The 19054-nt window shown below is 28.9% G+C and overlaps 3 protein-coding genes across 4 annotated transcripts in view; all 3 read right to left on the bottom strand.

The window, feature by feature from the left end:
• Positions 1 to 6836, bottom strand: part of LOC145751052 (dynein axonemal heavy chain 2-like) — a 45938-nt gene extending 39102 nt beyond the window's left edge. Inside the window, exons 1-15 of the mRNA XM_082567130.1 lie at positions 6751 to 6836; positions 6608 to 6651; positions 6390 to 6521; positions 6207 to 6277; positions 5858 to 6040; positions 5554 to 5684; positions 5211 to 5339; positions 4485 to 4758; positions 3908 to 4093; positions 3414 to 3533; positions 2868 to 3041; positions 2090 to 2255; positions 1465 to 1611; positions 700 to 914; positions 300 to 434 (exon numbers count right to left, since the gene is read on the bottom strand). Of these exons, the coding sequence (XP_082423256.1) occupies positions 300 to 434; positions 700 to 914; positions 1465 to 1611; positions 2090 to 2255; positions 2868 to 3041; positions 3414 to 3533; positions 3908 to 4093; positions 4485 to 4758; positions 5211 to 5339; positions 5554 to 5684; positions 5858 to 6040; positions 6207 to 6277; positions 6390 to 6521; positions 6608 to 6651; positions 6751 to 6823 (2180 nt within the window). The 5' untranslated portion in view covers positions 6824 to 6836. The remainder of the gene's footprint in view (positions 1 to 299; positions 435 to 699; positions 915 to 1464; positions 1612 to 2089; positions 2256 to 2867; positions 3042 to 3413; positions 3534 to 3907; positions 4094 to 4484; positions 4759 to 5210; positions 5340 to 5553; positions 5685 to 5857; positions 6041 to 6206; positions 6278 to 6389; positions 6522 to 6607; positions 6652 to 6750) is intronic.
• Positions 6837 to 7327: 491 nt separating this feature from the next.
• Positions 7328 to 9805, bottom strand: LOC145750986 (4-galactosyl-N-acetylglucosaminide 3-alpha-L-fucosyltransferase 9-like). The gene is made up of 5 exons (XM_082567053.1): positions 9291 to 9805; positions 8999 to 9109; positions 8510 to 8661; positions 7689 to 8247; positions 7328 to 7349 (listed from the first exon to the last, which is right to left on the bottom strand). The coding sequence occupies exons 1-5, from the start codon at positions 9803 to 9805 to the stop codon at positions 7328 to 7330; spliced, it is 1359 nt and encodes a 452-aa protein (XP_082423179.1).
• A 1039-nt stretch (positions 9806 to 10844) lies between these two features.
• Positions 10845 to 18777, bottom strand: LOC145749565 (molybdenum cofactor biosynthesis protein 1-like). Of its 2 annotated transcripts, none has more exons than XM_082565361.1 (10): positions 18635 to 18777; positions 18062 to 18212; positions 17517 to 17684; positions 16831 to 17081; positions 15951 to 16062; positions 15441 to 15553; positions 12948 to 13058; positions 12658 to 12775; positions 12223 to 12270; positions 10845 to 11821 (listed from the first exon to the last, which is right to left on the bottom strand). In XM_082565361.1, the coding sequence occupies exons 1-10, from the start codon at positions 18725 to 18727 to the stop codon at positions 11079 to 11081; spliced, it is 1908 nt and encodes a 635-aa protein (XP_082421487.1). In that variant the 5' UTR covers positions 18728 to 18777; the 3' UTR covers positions 10845 to 11078. The 2 variants fall into 2 exon arrangements, with proteins under 2 accessions (XP_082421487.1, XP_082421488.1); XM_082565362.1 differs by having other exon boundaries at positions 11685 to 11821; positions 12199 to 12270.
• Between the last annotated feature and the right edge of the window lie 277 nt (positions 18778 to 19054).

The raw sequence follows: 19054 nt of genomic DNA, 5'->3' as shown, positions 1-19054 counted from the left end.
AATGTGGTATGGTGTCGTAGTCAGAACACTTGGCTTCACTACATGAAGTCCTGGGTTTGATTCTTACTGCTAACCTACCCTAACGCCTTTGAGTAAGGAGCTAAAATGATATAAACTCCTCCTGAGCCAGCACTTATTCAGCAGCATAATTATCGAGCAATTATAATCTATAATATCCCAAACTGCTAAAGTCAACTCGAGACTGGTTCGGGGTGACAAATGTTACTCTATGTTTAGCTTCTAAAGTTAACTTTCACATTCAGTATAAACAAATTCAAATGTAATATTGGATCCCTTACCTTACTACAAGTAAAACATGTTCCCTTAGGTTCCTTAGTTCTTCTCTCTTCAAGTAAACTTCATTGACATAATGTGGAATTTCAAACATCAATCGTTCCCAGTAGTTTATCTCATTAAACAACTTTAACAATGTCCTTAAAAATAAAGAATTATATTTCAGTTTTTATAAAAAATAAACTTAACCAAAGATTATGCCTTGTTATACTGTAAATCATGTGTGAAAAAATTATAATTTTGGCATGTTTTAAATTATAAAATCAATTTAGTTATTTTTTCACAGCATCAATTTTTGTTAATTGCAAATTTTTTTGCTTTTACTTTCAATATTGCATGGAAACTTTCGGTTTAAACGGTCTAACTAACTAAAAAAAAATTCATAAAATGTTATAAAAATCTTACTTGTCAAAGTTCATGTTGAGCATATCCTTGGTAACTGCCCCCTTCTGCATCAAAGATATCTCCAACCTCTTAATACTATTCTCATCAACTGTTGAGGTCCATTCATTGAATGTTTTACGAACAAATTCATCCAATGCTGTAGCTAGTTGGGTGTAAGCTGTTCGTGATTCAACACCAAGTCCTATCTCAGGTAGGTAGAAGGCTTTCTTAAGTACCTTAAACAACATAACAGTTACCGCTTTTTTTTGTTAAAGAAAAGGTATCAGTCAAAGTAAATGATGTAAACTATTTGATTCAGACTTAAGTTAAGATTACTGGTTTTGATTTAATATTATAACTTTGTCTGTTTTTTTAATTATTTATCCTCGATGTGGAAGAGTAAACTTCATGACCTAAACATAGAGTAACATTTTTTACCCTGACCCAGTCTTAAGTTGACATTAGTAGTTTGGGATATTATAGATTATAATTGCCCAATAATTAAACTGCTGATTAAGTGCTGGCTTAGCAGGAATTTATATTGTTAATAGCGGCTTAACAGCACTACAGCATAAGAGCAGTGGAGATCAAACTCAGGACCTCATATAGTGAAGCCAAGTGTTTTGACCATGAAATCAAGCTTAATTCTACACTATGATGCTGCTAAATGTTTATTACTTTAAAAACCCAAGAAAGTTTAGTTATATTAGCTGTTAGCCTAGATTGTATTTAAAAAGTTAAAACAACATATTAAGTTAAAATACAAGAAGTGTTAAACCAGCATACCTGCATAGGGCGATCAATTCTTCTCTTTAAAGCCCTGGCCCAATGTGCAGCACCAGCATATTTAGGTTGATGGGACATCATGTTAGTTAACTTTGAACTCAGTTCTTTCTTCACATTGTTCAGTTCATCAGTGAATAAGCCATAAACCTGTTTAAATATGGTGTTATTAGTATAAAAGGTAAAGTTATATCCCTTATTTAAAATGCTATCTACATTGCTTATCATAACATTATGGCATGTTAGCAATTTAAACTAAATATATCAAATCATCAAATATTTGCACTTTAGCTACAAGCATTTACCTATAGCTTATAATTTACCAACAGCTTGATGTGGTGGTTAGAACAGTAGGCTTTACTTCAAAGGCCCTGAATTCGATTTTTATTCCTTTCATGCTTTAGCTCAAGTTAAGCAAGTGTTAATGATACAAACTTCTTTAAATTTTTAAGTCTTTTGGCAAGTTAATTATCAAAAATATAATCAATAATATCTTAAATTGTCAAAGTCAATGCGAGATTGGATCAACTAATGTCAATCTATGTTTAGGTCGTTAAGTCAACCATTCCACATCGAGAATAAAGATATACAAAAAATGTTACATGTTATTCTAAATTCAAAAACTCACCTCTACAGTCCTCTTATCAATGGACCTCTTGATTGCTTCCCTAGCAGATAAATGTTGGAAAACATCGAGCAACATCACTCCACCTTCCACTGTTTTAACTGTTTCAAATGCAAGGGAGATCAGGTTTTGGGTCATCACTTCTAAGTCCTTTACACCAGCTCTGAACCTAAAGATTTTGTAAAGCAACTTGGGTTATAAAAAGCTTACTAATTTAGGACTTATTTATAAATATGTTTGCCGATTTTTTTTAATCTTTAATAAATGACGGAGCTTAGTGGGTTATATATTAATATGTAAGTCCAAGTTTTTTTTTTGTATATATCTTTATCCTTGATGTGGGAAGGTTGACTTTATTACCTAAACATAGAGTAACATCAGTTACTCTGACCCAGTCTCGAGTTGCCTGTGGCAGTTTGGGATATTATGAAGATTATAATTGGCTGGTAATTAAGCTGCTGATTAAGTGCTGGCTCAGCAGAAGTTTATACTGTTTATAGCGCCTTACTCAAGGGTGCTACAGCATAAGATCAGTGGGGATTAAACCCACAACCTCATGGTGGTGTAACAAGTGTTCTTACCATTACACCACGCTGCTATTTTTGATGTATAGCTAAATTATAACAAAAACACATTAGTTAAGACCATTTTAAAACAACTAACACAGTTAGAGCTGGCAAATGACTAGTTTAACTAAGTGCAAAAAAATAAAAAGTCAAATCGTAATCAAATTATTGTTTAAAATTGACTTAAAAACCAGGTTTTAAATTATTAAACTAACTTGTTATAATCATCATGCCATGAAGTATTCTTAACATCCAGAATTCCTTTCTTAACAGATCTCAGTATAAGTAAATGTTTCTCAAAAGTTCCTTCTATTTCCAGTAAGCTTCGAGCAATCGCCGGTCCTCTCTGTCCACTAAAACATGGAAGGGGGGTCTTATCTCCATCTAACCTGTAGAAACAATCAATTTCTTAACAAAAATTAAATTATAACTTGAATCTAAGTAGAATTAATTGTTTACATTTAGCAATGTTAAAACATATAATTTTTATGTAAACATTAATATTTAAGGCATGTTTTAAATTATGAAATTGATATTGTCATTTCTCCTGTCACATTAACAGAATATTTATTGTCAATATGTAACCTTAAGGTAGCAAACATTTTATTTGAGCTTAATAGACTTAATAGTAAAGGGTATTTAATGTTGTTTAACATAAGCTAGCTATGGTAGTTTAACTGAAGTTCTTACACTTTATTAACAGAACTACAGTATGCACAAAGCTTATAGGGAATCACATAAATATAATTCTATAAATTTACCTTCTAGCAAAATGACGTTGGCACTCACACACTTCCACTAAATCTTTACATCTTTGTATGTAGGCATCAACCTGGGCAAATATCGAGCTTTGATCCAATACCCAACCTAGCTCACTAAACCTGGAAATAAAAATTATTATTACATGTTATAACAATTGATTTGGTAAAGGTAAGGATAGCAGGACCCAATCTTTTTTAAATTTATATATCCTCAATGTAAGAAGGTCAACTTTACAGCCTAAACATTGAGTAACATTTGCTACAAAGACCTAGTCTTGAGTTGACATTTACAGTTTGAAATACTATTAAGTTTTAATTAAAATTGACCAATAATTAATCTACTGATTAGGTGTTGGCTTAGCAGAAGCACTACACCACACTGACAAATAAATATAACCCACCTATGAATTAAGACAAGCGAGTTACATAACCGAACCAGTATAAAATTAGTTAGTGTTTTAGCACAAAATATGAAATAAACATAAATAACTTACTGGTGGTGTATAAGAGCATTAGTTCTGTAAATCTCCTTCCATGCCAAGCAGCAGTTGATGCAGTTCTTCAGCACAACTATACTACTGTTCACATAACCATCAAATATTCGATCTAATGATATCTCTCGGCAGCATATTCTGATCACTTCATTGCTCAGTTTGCGAAATAAAGCTGTTAACCTTTCCCTGTGAAAAAGATTTAGTAAAAGGTTAACATTGTTAAGGTCATTAATTTAAAATAGTCAGATCGACAGCATGGTGTAATAGTTAGAGCACTTGGCTTTACCACATGAGGTCCTGGGTTCGATCCCCGCTGCTTTTTGAGGTGACAAACTTTTGTACAGCATTATAAACGGTATAAAAACCGCAGCATGGGGTAGTGTTAAAAACACTTAGTTTTACTACATAAGGTCCAGAGTTCGATACCCAATGGCACACTTTTGTAGGTGTTATAAACAGTATAAACTTCTAAAACCAATCAGAAATTAGTATTAGACAATCATAATTAACAATATCTTAAACTAATAGAAACAACTTGAGAATGAGTCGAGGTAACTAATGTAACTCCATGTCTTACCTTGTATTATAATATGGTGAATTTGCCCAAATAACTCGAATTATTTTCACAATTTCTGGCAACAATTTAGGAATATCTTTAGGATTGGAACCAGCTAATTTCTCACAGGGAGCTTTAAACAACGACAAAAACTTTAAGTTGGATTGAGCCTGTGCTGAGCCATCTTGTATTAATCGAGCTAACTTCTTAAAAGGGCCAACATAAGATGATTTTGCTAGCTCAAGAATATGTTGAATCTTTTTTACACCTTCTTTGTCTAGCTGGGAGCTTAAACCTGTTAAAGTAAACAGTTTTTAAAAAAAACATGCTATTTTTTTGTTTTTATTTGTTCAGAAAATTAAGGATTAACTTCACAGACTAAACATAAAGTAACAACTGTTACCCCAACCCAGTCCCGAATTGACTTTGACAGTTTAGGATATTATTGATTATAATTGGCGATAATTATGTTGCCAAAAATGTTGGCTTAAAAGAAGTTTATATCGTTTATTGCACCTAACTTAAGGGAGCTACAGCATAAAAGCAGTGGGAATCGAACCTAGGGCCTTTTGTAGTAAAGCAAAGTGTTCTGACTACTAACCGAAGCTGCCGGCACATTATACAACGTAACCAATAAATTTTAATAAGTTTTATTATTATAATAAAAGAATAGTGTAACAGGTTACAATATCTTTATATTTATTATTTTGAGTAAAAATTGTAAACAGCTCAATTAATAAAAGTTACCAGACAAATCAATGCATCGATTATTCCAGAAATCAATTTCCTCCAGCGGTCCTGCACTCTCTGCTGTCTCTAGTGCATCTTGTGCGTTTAAAACTTCTTTAATTTGTCGAGTCCAGTGGATCATTGCAGCTGCAAAATTTAAATAAACTTTAATAAACCCAAGCATACCATAGCAAAAGTCCAGTATATGTTATAACCATTTTACACGATGTTATAACCATTATTTTTTAGATTTAAAAATATTTTTGACTATGATATTACATACATTTTCATATATCCTAACAAAAGTGTAATTTCTAAACAAAAATAAGTCAAAGTGACAAGATTGCACAAATCTACTTACTCTCAAGCCTTTGCACAAGTTCTTTATTTTTAGCCACTACAATGGAAGGAAGATCTAATCCTTCATTAGGAATATAAAGAACAGTTTTACCCTGCATCTTGTGCTTAATGTCTGTCAAACTTGCTAGAAACCTATGATGTAAATAAGATATCGTTAGATTTAAGCATTAAAAAAAAATATAGAAAAAAACTAAAAAATATTAATATATTAAAACATTAATAATTTACAATAAATCTAAGACTTATTTTTGATGCTAAGCCTATAGTTTAAAGTATATAAGAGCTAAATGATAAAATATACAAACCTGTGAAGTTGGGCACTAAATTCATTCTTAATGCTATCAGGCCAACTTGTATTCCTGAAGAACATGGGAGCATAGATTCCACTCATAAGCCTTAATAACCCATCCAAGTACCCACTTCTTAGTGTTCCCCATTGAACAAATAAACTAAAGTTTTTGTCCGTGATTTTGGTGAATCGACCAGTTCTAAAAAGTCAAAAAAAAAATTAAAATATTTATAAATAGTTTTTGTCAACCAATTTTAAAAAATAAAATGATTTTTTGAATAACTTAATAACATCTTTTTTATTAAAAATCTTAGTTGAAAAAGATGAAGTTTACATACATACTAAATTATTAAAATAAAACTTACTTAATAAAATAAACAAGTTCATCAGCATTTTGATGATTAGGAATTGTGGAATCAACAACTAAACTGTTTATCTGAAATATTTTGACTTTTATTACAAGGATATCATCATAAATACAGCAAACTTTAATTACATTTAACAAAATTAACATTTTTTTTAAAAATCATATTGAAATATTATCATACCGAATCATAATAGACAACAATTATCAGAATACTGGAATCAGCTAGAAAGTTTTCGATCACTGAATCATGATACGGGGTCCAAGATTCTGGAGTAATTTTCTTTAACTTAACTCGATTCTTGATCATAAGAGTCTAAAAATAAATTTGTAAAGAAATCTAAGTAATATTTATTTATAAAATCAAAAATTTCCAATTTACTAAAAAATATTTTTTTTTACCCGATCAACTGTTTCCAAAACTTCTCCCTCTCCCTGAATGGACCCTGATGATAAAAAAAGGTTAAAAATATAAGTTTTTAAATGTTTAGCAATGCTTATGTTAAGTTTTGTAAACATAATGACATAAAATTTAATTAAAATACCTGTTGGTGATTTGTTTGCAATTTCGACAACTCCATCGCCGGCATCATTTACAGCGGCCGAATCTTCTTCCATTTTAGTTTAAAAATTAAACAATTCTAAATCTAAAAACAAGACAACAACTCAGCTTTCCAACATCAAGGGTAAATATAAACAAAAAAATATACACCAACACTTATAAAAAGTTGGACAGTTAGGGTAAAGTCAGAAAGTATTAATAATAAAATAATATATAAGTTATCTTTTTACACATTGGTACTACTTAATTACAGCTTCTATATGAAGTGATAACGTAAACTTTAACATAAGATTTAAACAAATAACTACAAATTAAAAACGTTTCGCCACCACGTTCAATCGCGCACACCGTTAAAAAACACGCAATAATATTATTCATTACAACAATCTTATAAATTAGTTAATTTTTTATTTCCCTATTTTAATTGTAAAAAAAACTAATTAAAACGATTTTAAAATTAAATTCTTCGAACAAACTAGAGTTAAACATTTGTCTTCTGCTTAACTGTTGTTTCCATAACAACTTACGCCATCCAGTGCTAACGTATTAAAATGTTTTTACTACTCTTTTTCCAGTTTTATCCTTAAGTTTTAATAATTAATTTAATTTAAATCTACAAAATTAAGTTAAATTTATTTAAAAGACAAATGTTAAAAAAATATTTATAAGTTTATAAAAATAATTTCGTAATACCATTGCATAGTAAAACCTTAAAACTATTAAAAACATTAACTAAAACGACGCGAAATTTTTCGCAAATTTGCTACTTTTAAAACACATTTTTTAACAATACAAAAAGCGTAATAAACACAAAAATATATAAACACACAAGTAAGCAATAGAATATAACATAATCTATAGTAAACAAAATATGTATCCATATAATGTATTAAAAGATATTCTCTATAAGAAACCAAATACCCGAACAAACTGTATTCCTGCGGCCGAGTGCAAAACATAGATTCATTATCATACCACCAACTATGCAAAGAACCAACAGCCAAATTATGATTATCATCTAAGTTATGAAGTTTACCGCATAGCTGACAAAAACCATTTAAATTAAAGCTATCAGGTATTGGTTTTGGTATTACATTCACAGGCTTATTTTTCCATGCTAGATAAGCTTGATATTCTAGAATATCACGGTCTAGATATTCCAGATAGTTAACTAGTTCGAATGGCGATGCAAAATCCTCCGCAAATATATAAGAACCCTTTGGTAAGACTTTATCAATGTCTTCACGCTTAGGACCCCATATAACAGGCACTACACCAACTAGGTAGGCGTTTATAAACACTTCTTCTTCAATATAATCTTTACAATGCCAGTTATAACCGAAAGAAAGATAAAATTTGTAGCGTGTAAGGTCTAAGTCTGAGTAGTGATTGTTATTTTCATCGTAACATTTTCCGATCAGGTCGATTTTTAACCCTGCTAACTTGAGCATGTATAGAATGTTAATCGCCCTTTGCGTCTCTATAAACAAAATTTAAACTTTAATACAACATACCTAAACTATATATAAGCTCTACAATGTGCTTAAAGCTAAAAAAATTAGCTCTACTAGCGTCGTCCGCCGGTTTAAACAAGTAGTACTAAAATAAATGCGGAAAAGGCGGAATTCACAAGCGAAGATTAGGGTAAGGTTTAAAAAATCCGCCCTTTCCGCATTTATAAACCCAGTTGACGGCGCTAATAGAGCTTCAAATAATTAAACGCTTCAAAATGTCATTTTTACCTTGACTGACGCCGCATTTCTTCGGGGAATAAAAAACGAATTTGTTTTTGAGACCCAGAAGTTGGTTAATATCGGAAATCATTGGGTTTTTTTGCGTCAACTTTTTTACATCAGAAAAAGTGTAAAAAGGATCGTAGATGGTAGAATCACTTCTAAAAATTAAGAAATTCAGTACAAAATTGACTGCTGGTAATTCGGTATTAAACGACAGTTAGCTCTGCTTAATTTATTATGCTTAAATTAAAGTTAAACATTTTTTTAAATCTTTTATAGAATTAACAGCAAAAATTGAAGGCAATGGTATAAAAAACAGTTAGTCAGCTAATGTAGTATACCAAATATAGCAATGTATTACGGGCCGAAAGGATCTCGGTTAGAGCCGCACCGATGCCACACTATTTACCCTTAAACCCGGTGTTACAGTTAGCTTAAACATGTCACAACAGCATACCCTTCAAAAAAAGTATTAAAAAAGTGATCTCTATAAACCTGTAAGTCATTGTCATATTGAACACATTGTCATAGAACAATAAAGACGATTGTTTTCTTGTTACGTACAGACTTTTGTCGTTTTTCCAAACATAAACTTGTCTTGAATGACTAAGAAAATAAAAAAGTTTTTAAACGAATATTCAATTCATATACCGCGCTTCTTTAATATAATATCAAGTAACTAATGTTGTCTGTGTATTGTTGGTAAAATAACTGATAAGAACGCTACTAAATACCACCAAAAATTTAACCAAAAATTGCTTTAAATTAATTAATTGCTGTTTCTCACCTTCTGGTTGGAATATTTAAGGGCGTTAAATTTTCGTTGTCAAAAATCACGGCGTCGGCTTTATTCTGTCGAATTTTATCCGTAGTCACGTGACATTTATAAGGACAATTTTCGACATCATTGTTATACTTTAAATCCATCTCAGGCGGGTTGAAAAATAAAATAAGTTTTAGGCTTTGACTTTCTAGTGAGGTTTTGTGTTTAGAATTACGTAAAACTGGAGTAAAACTTGGTTTAATATCGATCATTTTTTCGGTTAAATTCAGTTTCTCGAAATTTCGTTTCAGCTCATTTTCTCCGAAAAAAGGTTTCATGACTTTATTGTTATCAGCAATTATCCAACTTACAGGAGGTGGTTTGTTTATTATTCCTTCAATGGATAACTCCCATACCCACCATGGCTCGAAGATTTGACTTTTTTCCTCGTGGGTGAAATACAAAAAATTAGCGAAAAAGAGAAATATCGTAAGTCCAACGCAGAGCTTTATCCTGTTGAACATCATTCTAACTTCCATGCTGTCAAACTAACATTAAAATATATCAACTTAAAACTATTAAAATTATTAAAAATAGATCAAATTCCAATATTAAACAACTAACGCTTTATATTACTATATACTACGATGCACATTAAACATTACTAATTTGAATTATGTTACAACATTAAAAATAAAGCTTCTAATTTAAAACCTTTAATGATATCCAACCATCCATAAACAAATTAACTATATTTAACCTAAATACTTATAACTAAAACGACATATTCCAAATCGTTTACCATATTATTTGTATAAAAACCATCGCTTATATATAAATAAAACTTAAAATTATTAATTAGACAAATAGAAAAAAATTAAGCCCTTTAAAATTGCATTAAACTATTCATAACACTTTCAAAAATTAACGCAAAATGTAATTCACAGATCGAATCAAAACCGCTGTACCTTTTCCCTTACTTAATAAATGTTAAAGTTGTGAACTACTTAACTAAATAAACTTCGTGTTAACACATCACAGAATTACCTTTCGTACACATCTTAAAGTGGACGCTATATTATAAAGATTTCAAAATAAACACAAGAAGCTTTTCAAATTCGCTCGAGCATTCAAAGACGTTAATATCTCACCTATATTCGATAATTCCAACACGTGAAGTCACAAAAAATTACAAACCAGATTCTAACAAAGCCCAAAAATTTTAGATTCGCCTAAATAATAAAACTGTTTGGTGACCATGCCATAACATACTTAAAATCCTTATGTAAACATTAATACTTTTGGCATGTTTTAAATCATAAAATTGATTTTGTCATTTTTTCCCGTCGCATTGTTGTAATATTAATTGTATATCATATTTATTATTTACTTTTATCAATGCGCGAAAAACCAAAATAATAAAAACAACAAAAATAAAAGCCAAATTTAGAATTGTATTTATAAATAAAAATCACATAAAAATATTTAACTCTAAAGCCCTATAAAAAATCATAAAATATTTACAAAAAAATCATTTCATATAAAATTAAAATAAATTTAATAAAATTAAAAGTCGAACTTTATGGTGTATTAACATATAATAATGAAACTACCCAATTCCAATAACATGATAAAATGGCGTTTTTCAATAATCTATAAATATTTCAAATGATTTAACTTTTAAAAAATTAATCAAACACTATACGAGTAAAATTATTTTGCAAATTTCTATTGATTTCATGCATAAACACAAATATATTAGATCAGACTAACCCCTTTATAAAGATTTAAGTTAAACACGATTAAAAGAGATCATTTTTCCAAATTTAAATCACTTTTTCCACCAGTTTTTAGCACCAATTTAATATCCCCAATTACACTCAACCTATCAACCGCTTTACACATATCATAAACAGTTAAACAAGCTACCGAGACAGCAGTAAGCGATTCCATTTCAACCCCTGTTTGACCAGTGGTCGTTACCATACTTGTGACGTCGACACTATGATCTTGTTTGTTTAAATCCAGGTCCACGTTGATTTTTGTAAGCAATAAATCATGACATAATGGGATGAGGGTTGAACACTTTTTAGCCGCCATTATTCCGGCCACCCTAGCGACTGATATGACGTCACCTTTAGATATTTGGTTATCCTCGACAGCTTTAAACGCCTCTTTGCTGAGCCAAACTCGGCCAGAAGCAATGGAAGTTCGTTTAGTGATTGGTTTTAGTGAAACATCAACCATATGGGCTTCACCCTTGGCATTTACATGGGTAAGCCTCTTGTGTTTATCGGAATAAAAACGTTTTTGGGTTAAGTCCTCAGCCAAGTAAGGAAATTCAAATATTCTGTTTTGTTTTCCATAGAAGTTACAAGACTTTTGGTTATGTAAAAATTGTGATAATTGCACTTTGTAGTCGGTTCTTTTGTGCAAAAGCTTACATCTTACTAAAGTCTTTAATTTATATACATGTACGATGCTCTTCAAACAGTAAAGTTGAAAGAATTTGAATAGATATTGATATTTGCATGATAATTTCTGTACATCTGAACCTAACGAGATAATATCTTGAAATTTAAATCTATATATGCACAAATATTTAACCATAGAACATTATTAAAATAGTAATCCAATATTTAATGTGATGTGAAAACATAAATTATTCATTTCGTGTTAAGATTCATGATGTTAATCACAAAATAAATCTAGTGGATTTTTTTTTTACTAAAGAATTTACTAATTTTTCACTAATAACAAAAATATAAAACCAACAATTAATTCACCAACTAAGTAATAAGTTAAATTTCAAAAGTAAAAACTTATTTATTCTAATATCAATTGACTAAAAAAATAATTAATTAGCTAGCCTCTAAGTAATAACGTATCACCTATTGCTATTTAGCTAAACTTAATTAATTAATTAATTTACCAATAAAGTGAAGCATTCACCCACCAATCAAAATCATCGGACGGTTTTTCATCTTTGCAAGATTGAACATTCCTGAATAAAAATAAAAAAAATTTAAATTGCAAAAAAAAAAGATTAAAAATAAAACTTGCACAAAACCCCGTTACTATATTGGTAAATAGGATTCTTTAAGATTTTTTATGTATTTGATGAGAGGTCGACTTCACAGCCTAAACATAGAGTAACATTAGTTACTCCGACCCAGTCTCAAGTTGCCTGTGGCAGTTTAGGATATTATAGATTATAATTGTCCAATAATTAATCTGCTGATTAAGTGCTGGCTTAGCAGGAGTTTGTACCATTCATGGTGCCTTACTTAAGGGTGCTACAGCATAAGAGCAGGGGGATTTAAACCCACAACCTCATGTAGAAAAGCCAAGTATTCTAACCACTACACAATATAGTTAGTTGTTTATTTACCGGCATGTTGTTTCTTTTTCCTCTTAACAGCCGCTCCAATAACCTCCAACAACTCCTCATCACCTTTCTTCCTCATCTCATCTCTCAGTGAAACCTCAGTGTTGCCAAATAAACAAACCTAGACACAATATAAAATTAGAGGGTTGCCAAACAAACATAACTAAAAAAAGATTGCCAAATCATATGTTAAGACAATTAATATGAAAGTTTTGTTTCAATTACCACTTAACCATATATCTTTTTGTTTAACTTGACATTAGGATAATAGAAGTTATGGAAGTTCTTTTTACCTTTAAGTTTCCATCAGCAGTTAATCTTATCCTGTTGCAAGTCCCACAAAAGTGATCGGACATTGAAGTTATAAACCCAAACTGACCACTTGAACCTGGGACCTTATAAGCCTAAAAAAATAAGAATTTTATTAATTACAGTTTTACCATTTAACGGAGACGTGATGTAGCTGTAACAAATGAATTCACTACATGAGATTCTGGGTTTGATCCCCACTGCTCTCATGCTGTAGCGTAAGGTAAAATAAATATGCCTAAGACCTGCTGAGCCAAATTTCTATCAGCAGATTATTTATCAGACAATTATGTTTATAAAAAGAAAGTTTTTGAACTGTCATGCTTCAAATTAGTTTATTTATAAATCTTGTTTACCTAATAAACAAAGTTTTGTTATTGTTAAGAAAATCGTGACTGCTTCCGAGTCAAAATAAAATTAAGATATTTTGTTGACCTTTAAAATATGACCTCAAGTTTAATAAGGATGAAGCTTAACGTCATTCATATTTTAAGGTTGTTCCCCGCAGGTATTTTAAGTAATAAGTACAAGATTTGAGTGTAATTTTTGGGTGCAAATTCGAAATAGATTTTAAACTTTTCGACCGCAATATTTGTTTGACGTCATTAAAAGTTGATATGAAAATAGCAAAAAAGGTTAAAAAAACTTAAGTTTTAAAATCAAAATTTTTTTGTTCCCAAAATAGTCTCAAGCTATATAACCACAGGCAAAATAATGGCTTGGTCCCAATTTTTGTATAATTTGTACGTTTGAACTCAAAAAACTAAAATGTCAAATTTAATATTTAATCCAGAGTCATGTAACATGATCATTAATTTATTAAATTCAACTTTTTAATCAAAATCACAGCCCAAAAAGGCTTTTTTTTAATTTTTGCAAAATAATCTAAATTATGCATTTGCAAAACAACAGCTATGTTAAATGACTTAAAATGTTGTTTTCTGCGGAATCATTCTTTCTAAGAAATCCTTCTTTTGAGAAATCAGATAAAGACAGAGCTCGAGGCCAAATTCAAATTAAAAACAAGTTTTGAGAATTCACCTGAAGTTAATCTTTTAAGAAATTTAAGACCAAACTTTAGTTTAAGTTTTGACACCAAATGAGGTGTGGTTAATTGCACGTTTCTACAACTAATTGGAAAATACATTTTAAAAAATAACAATTCAGTGACGTTATTTAAAAATAATTAAAAAGGAGTTAGCATCTTTAAAATGTCAATCAAATTTAAAATCTAAAATTTAGAATTGTTTTTTAAATTACAAACCATTTTATATTTAAAATCCTATTTTATTATTGCTGTTAAATAAAAGTTTTTTCTACCTAAAAATTTAAGCATATTTACTAAACAAAAAAATGTTTTGGGTGGCAATAGAAAAAATATATTTAACATAATTCTTAAACTGATAATCATCTTTAAGTTCTTAAAATCATAATTAAAAATAAACTTTAATGTTCCTTAACCGAAAATTGCGCAATTTTAACAAAGTTTGAGAAGGTTCAAATGTAAGTATTGCTACTGTTTGTAAGTACACAAAGTTTTAAACCACGAAATATCATGATTTTATCTTTTTAAACTTTATTCAACTTAAATTCGTAAGCTGCGGAAAATTAGTAATTTTTTACCTTAAATATTATGACACTTTTAATCTACTTAGTTCTTAAAATAATAAACATTTTTATAGATAATTAAAATTTGTTTTCGTTTAGGTTAATTGAACATAAACAAAAATTTTTGCGGTATTCAACAGTACCGATACAAAAAATAACATAATAGTATGCTTGTTTAATTAATTATATCTTTAAAAATCTAACAGGAAGTAAAGTTGTAGCTTCAAACAAGGTTTGCAAACATATGTTTTTAAGAAAGTTGTCAACTTCAGGAAGCCTAGGGCACTTGTGTAAATCATTATTTCAGCTGAGATCGCGTGCAATTTCAACCCGCAAAAGTTTTTAGAAAACTGTTGACCCTTTCCTTTATTTGTCCTGATTTTTATCAGTTTGTTTTGTGTAATTAATACCTGATTTAAACTTTTTGTTTTACAAAAAAAATGTTCATTTTAAAATTATTTTTTTTGCAATTCTTATCACGTTTTTGTTCTAAATCTGGTTTGTATTTATTTAGAGTAAATTTTAACTTTAAAAATACACTTAATTATTATTTAAAACTTATTTAATAAAAAAATATTAATTTACTTTACAAACTTATTAAAATGTGATTTTTTTGACTTGAAAATGTCAAGTTTATTGATGGTAAACTGATATTAAAAGGTCGCCATTTTATTATATTGTGCGCGCCATTTTTGAATTTTTTAATCGTTTATTTTTTGCCGTCACTTTTAAAAGAATGTTAATTTACTTAAGATATTTAAATTTACTTTGCAAAGAATGTTGTGAATAAAAAAATAAGTTTAACAAGAGAATAAATGGTAAGAAAACTGATTACTTTATAACTTATTAACTAACTTTAAAACTCCTACCTTTGATGTATCATTTGGTCCGTCATTAAGTTTAACAATACTCGGGTATTTAGCAGAGATTAAATTCAACATTGCCTGATATGAAATCATTTTCTTTTCATTCCACTTGTTGCCTGTAAAACATATTATCACATATTAAACAATGAAGCGCTTTATATAAAATAATATTTACCACAAAATTTAGAGCGCACACAAAAAACAAATAAAGCTAAAAAATAACGGCATTAGATATATTTAATAAAACTCAATTTTTATTTAGATTTTAATCAGGAAAAAAACAAAAAAAATTAAGTGAAACAATTTACAAAAAATAAGTTTTAAATAACATAAAAATTTAAATTAAAATAACCCAGAGTAAGGTTTACAGCGTACACTAAACCATAATAAAGTTTAGCCAGTATTATATATATTCAAAACATCTTTTTTGAATTTAAAAAACAACAAAAATTATGAAAAACAGTTCACAAAAAATAGGCTTCAAATTAAACTTAAAATAAGCTTAAAACTTACCTCCAAACGGCATATATTCAATAAATCTAACATCAACGTTCAACTTCTTTGTCAGCTCAACAAAATCACAAATTTCGTCCTCATTTACTCCATTCATTACGACCACATTGATCTGAGCGTAAAATATTGAATTTTATGTGAAAGTTTAATCGTGATTGATGAATAAAAAAGATAACAAATTTTACTTAAAGTTTCCCTTTTTCTTAAACCGGCAAAGCAAAATAATTTGTAAAAAATAAAATTAAACAACATTCGCAAACTTGAACATTTTTTAATTAATTGTGAACATTTTTAAGTGGGTAATTTTGTTTATAAAAAATTTGAAAATAGTTTTTAATAAAAATTGAAAAAATATAAAACAAAATTTAATGAGGTCAAAACTGAAGGAGTCTAATTAAAATTATTTTTTCTAGAATTTTGAAATTAACAAAATAATAAAAAAATAAAATAAAAACACTGATTTTTAAAAAAATTAAAAAATGTAAAAATGCCTGTTTTTTTAAGTTGAATTTAAAGAGATTTTGGATTATATGAAAACAGTATTTACAACCTACTTAATACAGTTAAATAAAGCCTTTTTAAACCATAAAAATCTTTATACAACTAAAAACAAGCAAACATGAAAATGTAATAAAGTATTTAATACAAAAGAATGTTTAAACATTAGGTATAATTTAATACTACTGTACCATCTATAGGCATACATAATAAAGCCTAGTGAATTTTATATATGTATATATGTACAATCTAAAGCCTTTCAAATCAAAAAAATTATGTTTTAGTGCGTAGGTTATTTTTACGGCTGTGATCGTATTACAACAATTAACAATTAAGCCTGTAGGACGGAACAATTAATTACAAAGTTTAAATATAAAGTCACCTTAATTCTTGCAAAGTCCATGTCGACCGCGTCACTAATTCCCTGCATGACTCGACTCCATCCCATCCTTCTTGTTATAAACTCAAACTTAGCTGGGTTCAAGGTGTCCAGACTCACGTTAATGGTGTCCAACCCAGCTTCTTTAAGAGCTGCTAGTTTGCGTGGTAGCACCAAACCGTTGGTTGTTATTCCGATCGTTTCTAGCGTGTTTTGAGTTGGAGAGTTACTCATTTTTAAGGAGTTTAATTCACCTATAAAGAATACAAAAAATATTTTTTAATAGTTTAATAATTTAGTTATAATTTTACCAAACATTTAATAGCTATACACTTTAAAAATAAGTTAAATTTTTAATTTAAATATTAGAATTAAAAATGAGCTAGTTAAAATTTATATCCATTGCCAAACAAGAGTTAAATAGAAATATAAGATAAACAAACACTTAAATTTTATCTTTAAAAAAATGCAAACTAATAAAAAAATAAATGATTAACCATGACTGTCCGAACCACTTTGACAGCATATTAATTGTGGTATAGGTCATGCATGTATGCTACTTTGAAATGACAAATTAGTAAAAAACAATTAATAAAAATTAAATACAAATGTAAAAATAAATAAATGCAAAAAATGTTCAAATTTACATATAGTCAAAAAACGAATAAGATTAAAATATTTCTACTTACTTATGATGTCACAAAGGTCCTTTCTAACCAGTGGTTCCCCTCCAGTTAATCTGATCTTAGTGACCCCCTCCTTTACAAATAATGAACCCAACCTGATAATTTCTTGGGTGGATAGGAGGTTGTTATTTGGGGTCAACTCTACACCCTCTTCAGGCATGCAATAAGTACCTGAAAAAAATAAAATAATTTTAAGAAAAGTAACATTTTTTTTAACTCTGTTTAATATATGAAATAGTCCCTTTTTTTATTTTAAGTTAACATTTTTGTAAAAAAATTCGAATATATATTAAAAGGACTTTTTATATTTTATTTAATGATTTTTTAAACTTAAAATTTTAAAAAAGAAAACAAAATGCAACCACTAATTTTAACAAATAAAAAAAAAATTATTGTAAAAAAAATTTATAACCTTACATTTTTGATTAGGAAATTGAAATTTTAATAGCCAAGTAATTTTGTGCTTTTTTAATTCTTGATGTTAGAATTACTCAAACCCAGTTCTAACAGACTCAGTCAGCTTATAATATTTTACGTTAAATACTCACATCTTAAGTTGCATCTTTCAGTCAATGAGATCCTCAGATAAGTGTGCTTCCTGTTAAACTTATCCACCAAGAAGTGAGAAACATCTTCTTGTTCCAGAGTGTTGCGAAGATCTTGCAATCTGCTGCTTGTTGAGTTACAACGTGGACTCATCTGCAATTTATTATTGAAACTAACAAATCCTTAAATTATTTCAAGTAAAATGGTTTTAACATAAATACTCATAAAAAATTTCAATTTTACACCCAGAAATTTGACTTAATTTTTTTGTTATTTAATTTTTAATGCATCAATAAAGGTGAAACAATTATACAACTTTTGAAGCATTGATACAATGAGAAAACAGACAAAAATCGAGGATTAAAATTTGTCAGAAAGGTCAAGTTACAAATTATATGGCCAAAAATTTTATTGCATTTAAAATAAGTAATATTTAAAATTCTATTTGCGCAAAAAACTACAAAAATTCTTAATTTAAAGGCGCATATAACGTTATAAAATAAAATGGCCTAAATTCAATAAAATTTACAATTTTAGGCATTTATTTGCAATCTATTTATTTCAATTTTACTCACTAAATCAATTCCATTTTGTTTTGCAGTTGTCAGTTTCCCAAAATGATCCAAAATTCGACTCCTATTCAACAGAATTACCTTTCGTGCTAACATTGTTACAGTTATTTCAAACCAATAGCCCTTAAACACGTTATAATCTTAAAAAATACAAAACTTTATTAGGTTTTGCAAGAACGACTTAGCACGATGCCGGCAATCTTTAAATAACTTGATTTTCTGAGAAAAAACGTTTTTAAGAAGCCGCAAAAAAAAGGCAAAATTGCTGACCTTTAAAAAAATAGTTTGACCGACACCAGCAAATTATAAAAACAACAAACACGTCAATCTGTCAATTATTAAATTTTAATTTTATGTAAACAACCTATTTCCAAAACTACTGTGTTTTTTTATTTTATAATCTAATAAAATAAATTTATATTT

Source organism: Corella eumyota, chromosome 4, assembly GCF_963082875.1.
Source record: "Corella eumyota chromosome 4, kaCorEumy4.1, whole genome shotgun sequence".
NCBI lineage: Eukaryota > Metazoa > Chordata > Ascidiacea > Phlebobranchia > Corellidae > Corella > Corella eumyota.
This window is presented reverse-complemented; position numbering and strand designations above follow the sequence as displayed.

What these genes read in the sequence shown, in the direction of transcription:
- LOC145749565 (XM_082565361.1), bottom strand. Translation starts at nt 18,727, where the DNA reads ATGTTAGCACGAAAGGTAATTCTGTTGAATAGGAGTCGAATTTTGGAT. An exon ending in TGAATATATGCCGTTTGGAG is followed by an intron (nt 15,554 to 15,950) that starts GTAAGTTTTAAG and finishes TATGTTTTACAG; the next exon opens with GCAACAAGTGGAATGAAAAG. An exon ending in CTGCTGATGGAAACTTAAAG is followed by an intron (nt 12,776 to 12,947) that starts GTAAAAAGAACT and finishes TATTGTGTCTAG; the next exon opens with GTTTGTTTATTTGGCAACAC.
- LOC145750986 (XM_082567053.1), bottom strand. Translation starts at nt 9,805, where the DNA reads ATGGAAGTTAGAATGATGTTCAACAGGATAAAGCTCTGCGTTGGACTT. An exon ending in AATATGACAATGACTTACAG is followed by an intron (nt 8,662 to 8,998) that starts GTTTATAGAGAT and finishes CTTAATTTTTAG; the next exon opens with AAGTGATTCTACCATCTACG. An exon ending in CAGGAATACAGTTTGTTCGG is followed by an intron (nt 7,350 to 7,688) that starts GTATTTGGTTTC and finishes TTAAAACTTAAG; the next exon opens with GATAAAACTGGAAAAAGAGT.